The sequence below is a fragment of the Monodon monoceros genome, unplaced genomic scaffold (genome assembly GCF_005190385.1).
Source record: "Monodon monoceros isolate NGI ecotype Baffin Bay Population unplaced genomic scaffold, NGI_Narwhal_1 Super_Scaffold_3, whole genome shotgun sequence".
Lineage (NCBI taxonomy): Eukaryota > Metazoa > Chordata > Mammalia > Artiodactyla > Monodontidae > Monodon > Monodon monoceros.
This window is the reverse complement of record NW_021703780.1, coordinates 66,626,464-66,643,971: the sequence shown is the minus strand read 5'-3', so window position 1 is coordinate 66,643,971 and position 17,508 is coordinate 66,626,464. Positions and strand designations below refer to the sequence as shown.

At 49.1% G+C, this 17,508-nt stretch overlaps 1 protein-coding gene across 4 annotated transcripts in view; it reads right to left on the bottom strand.

Moving 5' to 3' along the window:
* The window catches only part of NISCH (nischarin), a 44,257-nt gene that overhangs the window by 204 nt on the left and 26,545 nt on the right, over positions 1-17,508 (bottom strand). Inside the window, exons 16-22 of one of the 4 annotated variants that reach the window (XM_029244119.1) lie at positions 7,565-8,971; positions 4,881-5,250; positions 4,251-4,407; positions 3,618-3,746; positions 2,926-3,087; positions 2,380-2,540; positions 24-64 (exon numbers count right to left, since the gene is read on the bottom strand). In XM_029244119.1, the coding sequence (XP_029099952.1) occupies positions 47-64; positions 2,380-2,540; positions 2,926-3,087; positions 3,618-3,746; positions 4,251-4,407; positions 4,881-5,250; positions 7,565-8,971 (2,404 nt within the window). In that variant the 3' untranslated portion in view covers positions 24-46. Of the gene's footprint in view, positions 1-23; positions 65-647; positions 2,541-2,925; positions 3,088-3,617; positions 3,747-4,250; positions 4,408-4,880; positions 5,251-7,564; positions 8,972-17,508 lie in introns of those variants that run through there. The other 3 variants (XM_029244118.1, XM_029244116.1, XM_029244117.1) reach the window with 3 other exon arrangements.

Sequence of the window (17,508 nt, the reverse complement as noted above, 5' to 3'; positions counted from 1 at the left end):
CTATGGGAGAGCAGGGAAGGGGCCGGGCTGGTTCACGCATGGATGCTCACTTCAGATTTGTGGGCTGAATGAATGCAGGCACTTTTATTATCCTGTTACTGGTGGGGAAACGGACGCTCAAAGGGGCCAGGGAATTTGTCTAAGATCACTCAGCTAACCAGTGTGAAGATCCAACCCCAGGTCTGCTGCCTGTGGGGCACCCTTCCCCCCACTACATTGCACGGACTCCCCCCATTAGGTCCTGTCCTCACGGACCCAGGCTGGGGTCGGCTGCTAACTGTTGGGCTGTGGGACCTGGGAACAGCAGTCTAGGTGGTAAGGCCTATGCATGGAGGACTCTGCCTCTGGTCTATAAATCCCCATTTATGTATGACATAACCGATGGAGACAGGCAGGTGGCCCATCTGTACAGGCTTTTGATAAAGGTCTGGTTGGGGGCAGTCCCTCCCCCATCAGCTGAGGGGCCACGGGGCTGGTCTTTGAGATCTGGCTGGGGGGAGGTGAATGCAGAGACCCTCCCCTCCCCTTGGTGGCTCCTCCCATCCACCACAGCCTTCCTGATGGTGATGGGTCCTCCAGGCAAGGATCCCCACTCTGCTGGCACGAAGGGAAAAATGAGGAGAAGCAGGCCTGGGAACCCGGCTGGCCCCTCCCCCATCCCCAATACTGCTGGGCCGAAACAGTCCTGCAGCCTTAGGGCCGAAGGCTCCTGACTGGCCAGGCTGAGAGAAAGTAAGTGGGCCTCAGGGGCTCTGCTATGGGGTAGAAATGGGTTGAGGAGGGACTGGGCACAGGGGCTGGCTCCCAAAGAAATCCCACGTCCTAGCTCAGCAGAGCTCCCTGAAGCAACCCTCTCTCAGGACATGAACCCAGACACGGACAGCACAGAGCCCTCCTCCCCACTATCCACCGCTGGGGCCACCTCCTCTGCAGGCCATGCTGGTGAGACCCCTAGACCCCACAGAGTAAGCCGTCCCAGACTCCAGGCCTAACCCTCACAACAGGTCGGGTGTGACATTCCTGATCTGAGGGTTGGCAGGGCAGCAGCCGGTGTGCCAGGGGCACCTGAGGAGCTTCATTCCTCTCATTTGCCCTGAGGCTCCTGGTTTAGCCACAGCCCAGCACGGCCCTGTCCAAAGATCCCCTCACACCTCCCCTGTCCCAGGCTCCACAGACACCCATCCAGCATCTGGCCCTGGGAGAGCAGCTCCCTTTGCCCTTCACAGGCTCCTCCCCTCTTCCTTTACCCCAAGACCTTCTTGCAGCTCTAGGCACCCTCTCCCCCTCAGGCCAACCACGCCCTGAACCAATGCCCTGCTGGGACCCCAGTGGCCCTTGAAATAAAAGACCCAGACTGTGTCAAACTTGGCTTTACTGGAATAGAGAAAATAGGCAACAGGAATCACACTTGGTGCTGGCAGCTCTAGGTCCCCTGCTCCCAGCCCTCTCAGCCCCAAGGCCTGGGGGACTCCTGCCCCCATGGGGCTCTCCCACTTGTCTGGACCAGGAGAGGCCTCCCCTTTGGAAAACTGCATGGAGCGGGAGCTTTCAATGTGCATTTCTCTGCCAGCTTCATAATTAGCAGCAAGTGCCCACAATGACAGCAACAGCAACAAGACTGAACTTAACATCTCGGGAAAGGACGCGTAGAAGAGTAAACCAGACCCACGGCGCCACATGTTAACAACGGTCCCACGAAAGACACGAAACTGGTGTGCCTGGCCACGCGGCACCAGGGGCAGGCAGCAGATCCGCGGGAGGCTGAGAACCAACTGAACACACATGTTCACATTCTCTGGGAGGACAATCAAACAAAGGTACCGAAAGAGAAGAGAAAACATTTTAAAAAAGCAAAGAAAGCCTGCTTCCCGGCCCTGAGTGGACACCAGGCCAGACACGGCGGGTGGCAAGGGCCAGCTACAACCCGGGCTAGCCAGTGAGCTCCACGGGCAGCTCCCGGCCACAAAGGGCCTCCCACTGGCGGGCCAACAGCGAGATGAGCTTCTCTCGGCTCTCAGCGCTGGGGACAAACACCTGCCACTGGACCTCACGGCCCTGGCCGCCTCTAGCCGGGCCACCTGGCACCTCCCCAAAGTGGTCCAGGGTGACGCTGCCCATGAGGTCGTGGCCCTGCACGTCGTCAAAGACCAGGGTGAGGGCCTGTGGGTATGTCTGGTAGCCCATGAGCACGCGGTCCAGGTCCCGGATGCGGCGGCCGTCGTCCAGCCGGTACCGGTCCCGCTGTGGCGGCTCTTTGGCGAACTCGGGCAGCGGGTAGTGGACGAAGTCCTCGTCCAGGAGGAAGATCTCGGCGCTGGTGAGCAGGAGCGTTTTGGGGCGCAACATGCCCCTGCAGCGCCCAGATAGTGGTGTGCCCACCTGGAAGGCCTGCACGTACAGCAGGATGCTGAGGGATGGCGCCTTCTCTGGGTCAGCCACCTTCTGGGCCACAGTGAATGTCAGGTCCCCGACCTCCTCCTCACTGGGGTAGGTGAACTTGACACGGCTTGAGTGGATCAGCTCATAGTTCTCCATCTTCCCTGCAGAGAGACGCCACCGGGGCTGCAGCCTGGAACTGGCCTGTGGTGGTTCACCAGCAGCCCCAAGCCACCCAGAGACGGCAGCATGAGTCACGTGTCTGTCAGAAGTGGGAGAGAGCACTCCAAGCCCCCACCCTCAGGCAGAGACCCTCAGGCCAGCAGCTCAGAGAAGAGCAGACACTGAGATGCTGAACGGTTGTGGATTTGCCGGGCCAGAGACTCTGCCATGGAAAAGCCATGGAAAACCCTAGCTGACTAAGCAGAAAAAGAGAGAGAGAGAGAGAGAGAGCTAGAAGCAGAGAGGGTGCTGCGGCACAGAGAGGTTGTCCCGGGGCCTGCTGCAGCCCTTGGGGTTGGCGAGGAGACCCGAGCTGGGTGGGGATACCTGTGGTCTTGTTTCCAAACTCAGAGTAGAAGTCTTTGTCGACAGGCTCAGGTGAGGGTGTGCGTTCCAGCAAGGAGAGCACGGCCATGAGGTGCTGGAGGAAGCAGTGTGTCAGGTAGCTGTCCCGTGTCAAGCATGTAACCACCTGCGCCGGAGAGGAGCCTGCGGGAGAAGGGGCCGGGCACGGTTGCAGGCTGCTACTCCCCCCAGCCCCATCCCCACCCCTGGAGCCGTCTCTAGTCTCTAGCAGGTTAGCCTGGACCTGAGGACCACAGAGCCAGGGTCAGGAGGACCCACTTGAGGAAGCATCACGGGGCCTGGGGAGACGGCCATTTCTCAGGCCGGAAGGGCTGTAACATTTTTCTGGAAGGGGATACAGAGGCATTAGGGAAAAAGCTTAGCTTTCTCTCTTCAGGAAGTATGAGTCAGAAACATCCTGCCCGTGAGCCCAGGGCCCACTCTGCCCGCCCACCCAGCACTTTGCCGCCTCTGTCCCCAGCCTCTCGCTCCAAGTCCTGAAGGGTGAGTTCTGCCCTCTCAGCAGTTCCTGAAGCTGCTTCCTCCCGCTCCGGTGAACTGGCTTTTGAGCAGATAAACTCTGCCTGCGATAATGCACCCACATATGAAGGTGGAAGCCCACTGGTGACACTGGCCTTCACCCAAAATAGGACAAAAGCACAGTGGCCACTCACCCGTCAGCCGGAAATACTGGTCAAAGAGTCCAACGTTGACTACATGCAGGTCGCTGAGTTTTAAAACAAAGCACTGAGAGATGTGGAAGGGACTGTTGTTGTAGTCGGCGTTTTTCTGATGCCAGAAATCTGTGGTAGACATAAAGGGAGAGAACATGGTGGTGGCCGTGCTGGATGAGCACAAGGTTCCCAGGTGTGCAGCTGCGTGGAGCAGGAACGGCCCCCCTTGATGCCCTGGCCCACTGAGGCCTGGCAAGGAGCCCCCACCACCTCTGAGCACACATGGCCTCGGGGAAACGTGTTTTACAGTCTGAGCCTTGCCTGGTACGCTGGAGACACCAGGAGCCCTAGGACAGGGCACTGGCTAAGGCACCCACCAAGGCCCCAAGGGGCAGAGGCTGCCCAACACTCCCCCCAGCACGCCTGGGTCCCGGGCACTCACAGGGCCTTACTGGGCGCTTTCACGCCTGGCCTCGCATCCCATGTGACAGCTCCAGGAGGAAAGTGCTGTCATCACCCCCCTTCCTCAGAAAATAGATTCTTGGCCCAGTGCAGCCAAATCGCTGCTGCCTGACTTGGCACAGGGGCTCTAGAGACAGAACCCCGCCCATCCCCTCAGGCCCCAGTGCCCACCCTGCAGCGGCTCCGAGAAGTAGCGGCGGAGGCCATCGTGCAGCACAAAGTACACGGCCTTAGTGGAGAGCAGCACGCAGGCGGTCACCTCTAGCCCCGGGGTCTGGTAGAACACCACCGACGACCACAGGAGGTGCCGCAGCTCCTCGTTTTCCACCTGGACACAGAGGGGCCGGGTTGGGGCCTGCAGGAGAGCAGGGCGGCCGGGGCACACAGCTCCTCCTGCAGGCCTCTGCGGAGGGTGGCCTCCACCAGCCCCACTACCCAGTGACCTGCCGTCCCAGGGACAGGCCCACAGCCTTGAATGGGGAGGCATGGGACCTCTACTGTGTCTCGTCAACGTATTTATAAACTCCGAACGTGGTGAGGGATGGGAGACAGTGTGCCGTGGGGTCTGCCCGGGGCCCGAGGCTAGGAATGGCCACAGGAGGACGCGGTGATGGAGGGAACAACTGGCCAGGGAAGGGCACCCCAGGTTCTCCCTACTCAGGCCCTCAAAGCTGTGAACAGCTGAAGCTGGGGGAAAAGCCAGCACACAGAAGTCTGGGAACCTGAGGCTAACCCCAAGATGAGCCTGCCGGGGCCCCAGGACAACAGTGCCACCTTCCTCCACAGGTGCGCTGGCCCTACCTCTGCAACGCTGCTGTGGAAGAACTCGACGATGGCGCTCCCCTGCAGGTTGGCGATGTGCCGGAGCGACGGGCAGGCGGGCAGGTGCGAAGGGATCTGATTCTCCTCTGACGTGGACCGGATCAAGTGCTCACTTGGGTACTGGGCGGGGGCCTCCACTTGTGCTGGGGCCTCCGCTGCCGGGGCTGAGGCCCCCACTGAGGCCTCCAAAGGGGTCTCTGCTGAGGCTGGGGCCTCCGCTGGGACCAAAACTGGCACTGAGGGCTCTGCCGGAGCTGGGGTCTTTGCTGGGGTTAGAGCTGGGACCTCCGCTGGGGCTGGGGCTGGAGCCTCTGCCGGGACCTCCTGGAGATGCTGCTCATTGCTGCATCTCCCAATCCCCCAAGAAAAACCATATTAACACATGAGTCCCAAATACAGATTCACATCCCACGTGTAACCTCAGTGTGAGGGAAACGCATGTACCACACACCACCTCTGGGGTCATTTGGGGATTTCATCTTGGTTCCTCATGGGAAGACCAAAGAGCAGAGAGAAAGTGCCGGGACCCTTTCTCTTCGGCGGGAGATGGGAAGATAGGGCAGGGCTGAGAGACAGATGTGGCTCATGAGCTGAAAAATCATTTTGAGAAGGTGGTAAAGGTGTCAGAAATGCCACTACAGAGTCCAGAGCACAGACCAAGGTGCCCAGGGCTGGGACCTTGGGGAACATGGAGTTGAGAACCAAATACTCAAACTGCTCCTCAGTTTGCCTTTGAGGCCTCCTCAGGTAGCCCGGGATCTCACCCCACTCGGCCACCACTGCATGTGGCCACACTGGGTTTTCTCTGGTCTGTTCCAAGCATGAGATCAAACAAACTCAGAAAGAACCCTCACAGAAGTCTGGAGCTCCCTGCCACCAGCCTACATGCCCAAGCTCATGCTGGTGGGGAAGCCTGGATGGCATCCTCTCAACTGGACAGTCCAGCTGTTGAAAGAGATCCCTGGGGCCCTGATCTTGCACTGGGCCAAATGCCCCCAAGCCCTCTGGGCTGTCCTCCTGCTGTCTTGGGGCAGAGATGCATCTGCTGGGGTGAAGCAGAGCGCCTGCTTTCTGCATGCAGTCCCTACTGTGGGCTGGGTCCAGCCAGGCTTGAGGGTGGCAGGGAAACTGAGACAAAGTGTCACCATCTGAAGCCTCATCATAGGGGCAGGGAGACGGAGAGATGGCCATGCAAGGCCGCCTCTGGCATAAGGGGCTCTCCAGTACCTGGAGGCATCAAGGGTCTCTATGGAGAGCATGGAACTTGAGCTGGGCATAAGACGGGGTCCCTGATTCAGCCAGGAAGATGCTGGATGACCTTTGGGAGCATCAGTTGAGGGGCTGGGTTGGAGAGAGAAGGCATGCCCTGTGAGATGTTGGGGTGAGGGCAGGGCCTCCACTGTCCACCAGGATTGAAGAGAAAGTGAGCTACACCGTGTCTCATGGGACAGGAAGGCCAATAAACAAAGGGCTTTCTTGCCCAGGTAGGGAAGCCCCAGCATACATGAAGTTGGGAGCAGTAATAGGAGAAAGGGGCACCCTGAAGGGCACAGGGTGCCTCTTGAGCCCCAGGCACAGGTGAACCTGTGGGTGTGACCATGGCCCCACACAAGCCATTATATGCCAACCCCAGGCTGCCCTGAGAGAAGCCAGGCTCGGGGGCAGGAGCAGGGGAAGGAGAGTAAGGAAGAAGAGGACAGGGCTGGGCTTTCCTGGTGGAGCAGTGGTTAAGAATCCACCTGCCAATGCAGGGGACACGGGTTCGAGCCCTAGTCTGGGAAGATCCCACATGCCGCAGAGCAACTAAGCCTGTGCGCCACAACTACTGAGCCTGCACTCTAGAGCCCACGAGCTGCAACTACTGAGCCCGCGTGCCGCAACTACTGAAGCCCACGCACCTAGAGCCTGTGCTCTGCAACAAGAGAAGCCACCACAATGAGAAACCTGCGCACCGCAGTGAAGAGTAGCCCCCGCTCACCGCAACTAGAAAAAGCCCGCATGCAGCAACGAAGACCCAATGCAGCCAAAAATAAATTAAAAAAAAAAAAAAAGAGGACAGGGCTGCCAACTCCTCCCCTCTCTGCACTTCATTCTCCCCCCAGAAGAAAAGGAGCTTTGCACAAAGTGACCACCCAGCTCACACACTCAAACCTTGCTGCTCTCAGCCAACAGCTTCCTTTGGAACAGACTCACAAAATTACACACAGAGAGGGCCCCTGAGCAACCCAGGTCTTCCTGAGAAGGCGTGTGTGGCTCACCAAAGGGTACGGGCTTGGAGCTGGGGGTCAGAGGCAGGTGGTGCCTGAAGCAGCCCCCTGGCTCACAGAGCCAGCCACGGGACTGCGAGCCTGGAGGCGAGGAGGCGTGGGTGATGCCTAAAGGCCATGCTTGGACCCAGTGGAGAGGGCCAGGCAAGGTGGGAGCAGGAGCCTGGGGACCCAGCCACACAGGACTCTAAATGGCAGAGAACTGGGCCAGCCCGGCTTTGTGGAGGGACAGCTTTCCTGGGCCTCTTCTGAAGCCTTGGGAGATAAGGAGCAGCCCAGCACCAAGCCCGAGGGAGCCAAAGGCAATGCTGAGGGGGTGCTGGAGATCTGGGTGAGGTGAGTGGTCTCAGCCGGCCTCCCGCCCCCTGACCCCCAAAAGCCCATGCTCGGTCTTACCGGGCCCCGTCCTCGGCAGCCTGGCCATCCACAGGGGGGCTCTGAGGCCTGCCCCCGGTTGCAGGGGTCTTGGCGATGACTACAGTCTTCAGGTCCTGCAGTGAGGCCCGCAGCTGGTTGTAGATGCGCAGGAAGTGGAACTTCTCATGGGGCAGCACGAAGATGGCAGTGACAAAGCGGTAGCCCACAAGCAGCTCAAGCACGTGGCCGTCTGCGAAGGCGCCCCTCGGCTGAGTGCAGCTGCGTGTGGGGTCCAGAAGCACAGTGGAGAGCGGCACACGGCTAAGCTTGAAGCTGTTGCGGTTGCGGCAGTTGTGGGTGCCGCGATTGGGCATGGGGTTGAAGTCGGCCTTGATGACATTGAGGTGCTGGGGTGTGAGCAGCAGCCAGTAGGGGATGGCAGCAGACTTGACAGCCTCGGAGGGTGCACAGCAGGAGCGCCGTACGGCAGAGCACAGCGTGCAGCTGGCCCACTCGATGTTGCCCGAGTAGTCCCCGGCGGCTGTCTGCACCATGCGCTTGTCACTGTAGACCAGGTACACGGGGAAGCAGCCCTGGCTGCGCTCCTGGCAGCCGCCCGCCACCTTGTAGAAGGTGAGCAGCTGGCGCAGGAACTCCTGCAGGCTGGTGTGGCTGCCATAGAGCACAGGGCTGCACAGCATGGCCATGTGCTGCGGGGCGAAGCAAGAGCGCAGGTCAGCGTGGAACTCGTGCAGGTTGGCGGCGTCTGAGATGATGAAGAGCGTGTTCTCGCTGTGACGCACCTTGAGCACCAGGCACAGCTCCGGCATGAGGAAGCCAAACTCGGTGAGGTCGCCGTGCGGGAAGCAGAACACAAAGCGCAGGGAGGAGAGGATGTGCTGGCTGCTGCCCCGCGACTCCTGGTGCGGGATCTCAAAGACGGCGATGCCGAAGTCTGTGAGCACGAGGCAGGCAGCAAACTGGCGGATGCTACCCTGCACGTGGATCAAGAAGCACCAGAGCACCTTGAGGATGCGGATGTGCTCCAGCAGGAAGTCTTCATCTGCGCCCAGGGCCCACTCCAGAGCCAGGCGCTCCTCCTCGCCCTCCTCCTCCTCCTCTTCTTCTTCCTCTTCTTCCTCTTCCTCTCCTGGCCCACCCTCTTCCTCTTCCTCCACATCCGGGGGCCCCATTTCAAAGTAGCGGTTCTCAGTAACGTCCTCCTCCTCCTCATCATCCTCGCCCTGCTCGCCCTGGCCCTCCTCTCGCTGGTTGGCAGCCTCAATCCAAGCAGGTAGCTGCCGCTCGATGGCCTGCCGGATGAGCGTGCTCAGGCGCTGGATGAAGTCCTGGTTGGTGGCGGTGTAGCCAATGCAGGTGAAGGGCAGGAAGATGATCTGGCCGGACCCTGGCACCACCTGGACCTCTGGCTCCGCGTGCTCTGGGCTATGTGGGGAGAAGCCAGGTCAGTGACATGCTGGGCTGGGATGCCCCCACCTCCCATGTCCAGTCCTGCTGCTGTCCCCTGACCCTAAAGAAGCAACCCATGGGTCTCCCAAGCCTCCTAAACAGCTGAGCCTGGTCCTAGCAAGCACCCTGGTGGGGAGCCAAGGTGCTGGAAGGCTGGGGCCACCACACTTCCAGGGTCCAGACCACAGGCATCCAACACAATCCTGCACACATCATGAAGACTTCTCAGTCCTTCAGACGCTGGCCACAAGCCCCAAGAGCAATGAGTGCTCATGGGTATGGACTAACTTGACAACAGTCCCCTGCAGGGGCACCCAGTCGCCTTCACAGGTGAGAGGCTTGGGGAGTGGGCTGGGGGTCTTAGGACCTTCACATTTAAATTCAAGCTCCTTTAGAGACAGGTAATCTACCTGAAAAAGAATTCAGAGTAATGATGATTCAAAATCTCAGAAAAAGAATGTAGGCACAGACCAAGAAGATACAAGAAATGTTTAACAAAGAGACAAAAGATTTAAAGAACAGAGATGAACAACACAGTAAGTGAAATAAAAAACACACCATAAGGAATCAGTAGCAGAATAATTGAGGCAGAGGAACAAATAAGTGAGCTGGAAGACAGAGCGGTGGAAATCACTGCCACAGAACAGAATAAAGAAAAAAGAATGAAAAGAAATGAGGACAGTCTCAGAGACTTCTGGGACATTAAATGCACCAACATTCACATTATAGGGGTCCCAGAAGAAGAAGAGAAAGGGAAAGGGCCTGAGAAAGTATTTGAAGAGATTATAGCTGAAAACTTCCCTAACATGGGAAAGGAAACAGTCACCCAAGTCCAGAAAGCACAGAGTCCCATACAGGATAAACCCAAGGAGGAACACACCGAGACACATATTAGTCAAACTGACAAAAATTAAATACAAAGAAAAAATATTAAAAGCAACAAGGGAAAAGCAACAAATAACATACAAGGGAATCCCTATAAGGTCATCAGCTAAGTTTTCAGCAGAAACTCTTGAAGGCCAGAAGAGAGTGTCACGAGATATACATACATATATATATATATATATATATATATATATATATATATATACACACACATATATATATGTGTGTCTTTTAAATATCTTTATTGGAGTATAAGTGATGAAAGGGAAAAACCTACAACCAAGAATACTCTAACAAGCAAGGCTCTCATTCAGATTTGACGGAGAAATCAAAAGCTTTACAGACAAGCAAAAAGCTAAGAGAATTCAGCATCACCAAATTAGCATTACAACAAATGCTAAAGGAACTTCTCTAGGCGGGGGGTAAAAAAAGAGGCCACAACTAGAAATAAGAAAATCACAAATGGGAAAGCTCACTGGTAAATGCAAACATAAAGTAATTAAGTAGGAAATCACCCATACACAAATATGATGTCAAAACCAGCAACCATGAGGAGACTACAAATGCAGAATATGGGAACTGCATTTGAAATCAAGAGACCAGCAACTTAAAACAACCTTGTATGCAGACTGCTACATCAAAACCTCATGGGAACTGCAAACCAAAACACTAAAATAGATACACACACAAAAAAGAAAAAGCAACCCAAACACAACACTAAAGATAGTCATCAAACCATAAGAGAAGGTAACAAAAGAAAAAGGGAAGAAAGAAGACCAACAAAAACAAATCCAAAACAATTAAAAAAATGGCAATAGGAACAAACATATCGATAATTACCTTAAATGTAAATGGATTAAATGCTCCAACCAAAAGATGCAGACTGGCTGAATGGATACAAAAACAAGACCAGTATATATGCTGTCTACAAGAGACCCACTTCAGACCAAGAGACACACATAGACTGAAAGTGAGGGGATGGAAAAAGAGATTCCATGTGATGGAAATCAAAAGAAAGCTGGAGTAGCAATACTTGTATCAGACAAAATAGACTGTTACAAGAGATAAGAAAGGACACTACATAATGATGAAGGGATCAATCCAAGAAGAAGATATAACAATTGTAAATATATATGCACCCAACATAGGAGCACCTCAATATATAAAGCAAATGCCAACAGCCATAAAAGGGGAAATTGACAGTAACACAATAACAGTGGGGGACTTTAACACCCCACTTACACCAATGGACAGATCATCCAAACAGAAAATCAACAGGGAAACACAAGCCTTAAATGATACATCAGACCAGATGGATTTAATTGATATTTATAGGGCATTCCATCCGAAAACAGCAGAATACATTTTCTTCACAAGTGCACACTGAACATTCTGCAGGACAGATCACATCTTGGGAAACAAATCAAGCCTCGGTAAATTTAAGAAAACTGAAATCATATCAAGCATCCTTTCCGACCACAATGCTATGAGATTAGAAATCAATTACAGAGAAAAAAAATTATAAAACAGAAACACATGGAGGCTAAACAATATGTTACTAAACAACCAATGCATCACTGAAGAAATCAAAGACGAAATCAAAAAATACCTAGAGACAAATGACAAAAACATGACGATCCAAAACCTATGGGATGCAGCAAAGGCAGTTTTAAGAGGGAAGTTTACAGCATACAATCTTACCTCAGGAAACAAGAAAAATCTCAAATAAACAACCTAACCTTAGACCTAAAGGAACTAGAGAAAGAAGAACAAACAAAACCCAAAGTGAGTAGAAGAAATCATAAAGATCAGAGCAGAAATAAATGAAATAGAGACAAAGAAAACAATAAAAAAGATCAATGAAACCAAAAGCTGGTTCTTTGAAAAGATAAACAAAATTGATAAACCTTTAGCTAGAGACTCATCAGGGAAAAAAGGGAGAGGGCTCAAATCAATAAAATTAGACATGAAAAAGGTTAAGTAACAAATGACACCACAGAAGTACGAAGGATAATAACAGACTATTACAAGCAACTATACACCAATAAAATGGACAACCTGGAAGAAATGGACAAATTCTTAGAAAGGTACAACCTTCCAAGGCTGAACCAGGAAGAAATAGAAAATAGGAACAGACCAATCACAAGTATTGAAATTGAAACTGTGATTAAAAAACTTCCAACAAACAAAAGTCCAGGACAGATGGCTTCACAGGTGATTTATATCAAACATTTAGAGAAGAGTTAACGCCTCTCTTTCTCAAACTCTTCCAAAAAGTTGCAGAGGAAGGAACACTCCCAAGCTCATTCTATGAGGCCACTGTCACCCTGATACCAAAACCAGACAAAGATACCACACAAAAAGAAAATTACAGGCCAATATCACTGATGAACACAGACGCAAAAATTCTCACCAAAATACTAGCAAACAGAATCCAACAGCACATTAAAAGGATCATACACCATGATCAAGTGGGGTTTATCCCAGGAATGCAAGGATTGCAACAAGGTTGTCCACTCTCACCACTATTATTCAACATAGTTAGGGAAGTTTTAGCCACAGCAATCAGAGAAGAAAAAGAAATAAAAGGAATCCAAATTGGAAAGAAGAAGTAAAGCTGTCACTGTTTGCAGATGACATGATACTATGCATAGAGAATCCTATGAGAAAACTACTAGAACTAATCAATGAATTTGGTAAAGTAGCAGGATGCAAAATTAATGCACAGAAATCTCTTGCATTCCTATATATTAATGATGAAAAATCCGAAAGAGAAATTAAGGAAACACTCCCATTTACGATTGCAACAAAAAGAATAAAATACCTAGGAATAAACCTACATAAGGAGACAAAAGACCTGTATACAGAAAACTATAAGACACTGATAAAAGAAATCAAAGGTGACACAAACAGATGGAGAGATATACCATGTTCTTGGATTGGAAGAATCAACACTGTGAAAATGACTATACTACCCAAAGCAATCTACAGATTCAATGCAATCCTTATCAAACTACCAATGGCATTTTTCACAGAACTAGAACAAAAAATTTCACAATTTGTATGGAAACACAAAAGACCCCAAATAGCCAAAGCAATCTTGAGAAAGAAAAATGGAGCTGGAGGAATCAGGCTCCCCGACTTCAGACTATACTACAAAGCTACAGTAATCAAGACAGTATTGTACCGGCACAAAAACAGACATACAGATCAATGGAACAGGATAGAATGCCCAGAGATAAACCCACTCACATATGGTCACCTTTTTTTTGATAAAGGAGGCAAGAATATACAATAGAGAAAAGACAGCCTCTTCAATAAGTGGTGCTGGGAAAACTGGCCAGCTACATGTAAAAGAATGAAATTAGAACACTCCCTAACACCATACACAAAGGTAAATTCAAAATGGTTTAAAGACCTAAATGTAAGACCAGACACTATAAAACTTTTATAGGAAAACACAGGCAGAACACTCTATGACATAAATCACAGCAAGATCCTTTTTGACCCACCTCCTAGACAAATGGAAATAAAAACAAAAATAAACAAATGGGACCTAATGAATCTCAAAAGCTTTTACACAGCAAAGGAAAACATAAACAAGACGAAAAGACGACCCTCAGAATGGGAGAAAATATTTGTAAATGAAGCAACTGACAAAGGATTAATCTCCAAAATTTACAAGCAGCTCATGCAGCTCATTATCAAAAAAAAACAAACAACCCAATCCAAAAATGGGCAGAAGACCTAAACAGACATTTCTCCAAAGAAGATATACAGATTGCCAACAAACACATGAAAGGATGCTCAACATCACTAACCATTAGAGAAATGCAAATCAAAACTACAATGAGATATCATCTCACACCAGTCAGAATGGCCATCATCAAAAAATCTACAAACAAATGCTGGATAGGGTGTGGAGAAAAGGGAACACTCTTGCAGTATTGGTGGGAATGTAAATTGAAACAGCCACTATGGAGAACAGTATGGAGGCTCCTTAAAATCTAAAAATAGAACTACCATACGACCCAGCAATCCCACTACTGGGCATATACCCTGAGAAAACCATAATTCAAAAAGAGTCATGTACCCCAATGTTCACTGCAGCTTATTTACAATAGCCAGGACATGGAAGCAACCTAAGTATCCATCGACAGATGAATGGATAAAGAAGACGTGGCACATATATACAATGGAATATGATAAAGAAAATGTGGCAAATATATACAATGGAATATTACTTGGCCATAAAAAGAAACGAAATTGAGTTATCTGCAGTGAGGTGGATGGAACTAGAGTCTGTCATACAGAGTGAAATAAGTCAGAAAGAGAAAAACAAATACCATACGCTAACACATATATATGGAATCTAGAAACAAAAAAAAAGGTTCTGAAGAAAAAGGTTCTGAAGAACCTAGGGGCAGGACAGGAATAAAGATGCAGATGTAGAGAATGGACTTGAGGACACAGGGAGGAGGAAGGGTAAGCTGGGACAAAGTGAGAGGGTGGCATGGACATATATACACTACCAAATGTAAAACAGATAGCTAGTGGGAAGCAGCTGCATAGTGCAGGGAGATTAGCTCAGTGCTTTGTGACCACCTAGGGGGTGGGATAGGGAGAGTGGGAGGGAGACACAAGAGGGAGGAGATATAGGGATATATGTATAGCAGATTCACTTTGTTATAAAGCAGAAACTACCACACAACTGTAAAGCAATTATACGCTAATAAAGATGTTAAAAAATATATACTAGCAAACAGAATCCAACAACACCTTAAAAGGATCATACACCATGATCAAGTGGGATTTATCCCAGGATGCAAGGATTCTTCAATATATGCAAATCAGTCGATGTGATACACCACATTAACAAACTGAAGAATAAAAACTATATGATCATCTCAATAGATGCAGAAAAAGCTTTTGACAAAATCCAACACCCATTTATGATAAAAACTCTCTAGAGAGCGGGCACAGAGGGAACCTACCTCAACATAACAAAGGCCATATAAGACAAACCCACAGCCAGTATCGTTCTCAATGGTGAAAAACTGAAAGCATTTCCTCTAAGATCAGGAACAAGACAAGGATGTCCACTCTTGCCACTTTTATTCAACACAGTTTTGGAATTTCTAGCCACGGCAATCAGAGAAGAAATAAAAGGAATCCGAATTGGAAAAGAAGAAGTAAAACTGTCACTGTTTGCAGATGACATGATACTATACACAGAGAATCCTAAAGACACTACCAAAAAATTACTAGAGCTCATCAGTGAATTTGCAGGATACAAAATTAATACACAGAAATCTCTTGCATTCCTATACACTAACAACAAAAGATCAGAAAGAGAAATTAAGGAAACACTCTCATTTACCATTGCAACAAAAAGAATAAAATACCTAGGAATAAACCTACCTAAGGAGGCAAAAGACCTGTACTCAGAAAACTATAAGATGCTGATGAAAGAAATCAAAGATGACACAAACAGATGGAGACATGTACTATGTTCTTGGACTGGAAGAATCAATATTGTCAAAATGACTATACTACCCAAAGCAATCTACAGATTCAATGCAATCCCTATCAAATTACTAATGGCATTTTTCACAGAATTACAACAAAAAATTTTACAATTTGTATGGAAACACAAAAGACAAATTGCTTTGAATAGCCAAAGCAATTTTGAGAAAGAAAAACGGAGCTGGAGGCATCAGCCTCCCTGACTTCAGACTATACTACAAAGCTACAGTAATCAAAACAGTTTGGTACTGGCATTAAAAACAGAAATATAGATCAATGGAACAGGAGAGAAAGCCCAGAGATAAACCCACACATCTATGGTCAACTAATCTATGACAAAGGAGGCAAGAATATACAATGGAGAGAAGACAGTCTCTTCAATAAGTGGTGCTGGGAAAACTGGACAGCTACATGTAAAAGAGTGAAATTAGAACCCTCCCTAACACCATACACAAAAATAAACTCAAAATGGATTAAAGACCTAAATGTAAGGCCGGATACTATACAACTCTTAGAGGAAAATATAGGCAGCACTCAACAGGCACATGAAAAGATGCTGAACATCACTAATCATCAGGGAAATGCAAACCAAAACCACAATGAGCTATCACCTCACACGTGTCAGAATGGCTATCATCAAAAAGAATGCAAATAATGTTGGCAAGGATGTGGGGAAAAGGGAATTCTTATATACTGTTGGTGGAAATATAACTTGGTGCAGCCACTGTGGAAAAGAGTATGGAGGTTTCTCAAAAAACTAAAAATAGGGCTTCCCCGGTGGCACAGTGGTTGAGAGTCCGCCTGCCGATGCAGGGGACATGGGTTCATGCCCCGGTCTGGGAAGATCCCATATGCTGCGGAGCAGCTGGGCCCGTGAGCCATGGCCGCTGAGCCTGCGCGTCCAGAGCCTGTGCTCCGCAACGGGAGACGCCACAACAGTGAGAGGCCCGCGTACCGCCAAAAAAAAAAAAAAATAGAACTACCATATGACCCAGCAATTCCATTCCTGGGTATATACCCCCAAAAAACCAAAACACTAATTCAAAAAGATAGATGTCCCCCAATGTTCACAGCAGCATTATTTACAATTGCCAAGATATGGAAGCAACCTAAGTGTCCATCAACAGATGACTGGATAAAGAAGATGTGGTACATACGTACAATGGAATACCACTCAGCCATAAAAATAATGAAATTTTGCCATTTGAAACAACATGGATGGACTTAGAGGGTATTATGATAAGCGAAATAAGTCAAACAGACAAATATTGTATGATATCACTTTTATGTGGAATCTAAAAAATAAAACAAACTGGTGACTATAACAAAACAGATATAGAGAACTAGTGTTTATCAATGGGGAGAGGGAAGGAAGGATGGGCCAGATAGGGGTACAGGATTAAGAAGTATGAACTATTATGTATAAAAAACGGTACAAGGATATATTGTACAACACAGGGAATACAGTCAATATTGTATAATAACTATAACTGGATTATAACCTTTAAAAATTGAATCACTATATTGTACACCTGTAACATATAATATTGTACATCAACTATACTTCAATTAAAAAAACAAGCAAACTAAAATATATGTATATATATATATTGTATATGTGTATATATATGTATATAAATATACACATGTATACACTGTATACATATACATTGCATATGTATATAAATATAATGTATATGTATATACATATATAGCTGACATAAACCACAGCAATATCTTTTTTGATCCACCTCCTAGAGTAATGAAAATAAAAACAAAAATAAACACATGGGACCTAATTTAACTTAAAAGGTTTTGCACAGCAAAGGAAACCATAAACAAAATGAAAAGACAACCCACATGTGGAGAAAAGGGAACCCTCTTGCACTGTTGGTGGGAATGTAAATTGATACAGCCACTATGCAGAACAGTATGGAGGTTCCTTAAAAAACTAAAAATAGAATTACCGTATAACCCAGCAATCCCACTATTGGGCATATACCCAGAGAAAACCATAATTCAAAAAGACACATGCACCCCAATGTTCACTGCAGCACTATTTACAATAGCCAGGTCATGGAAGCAACCTAAATGCCCATCGA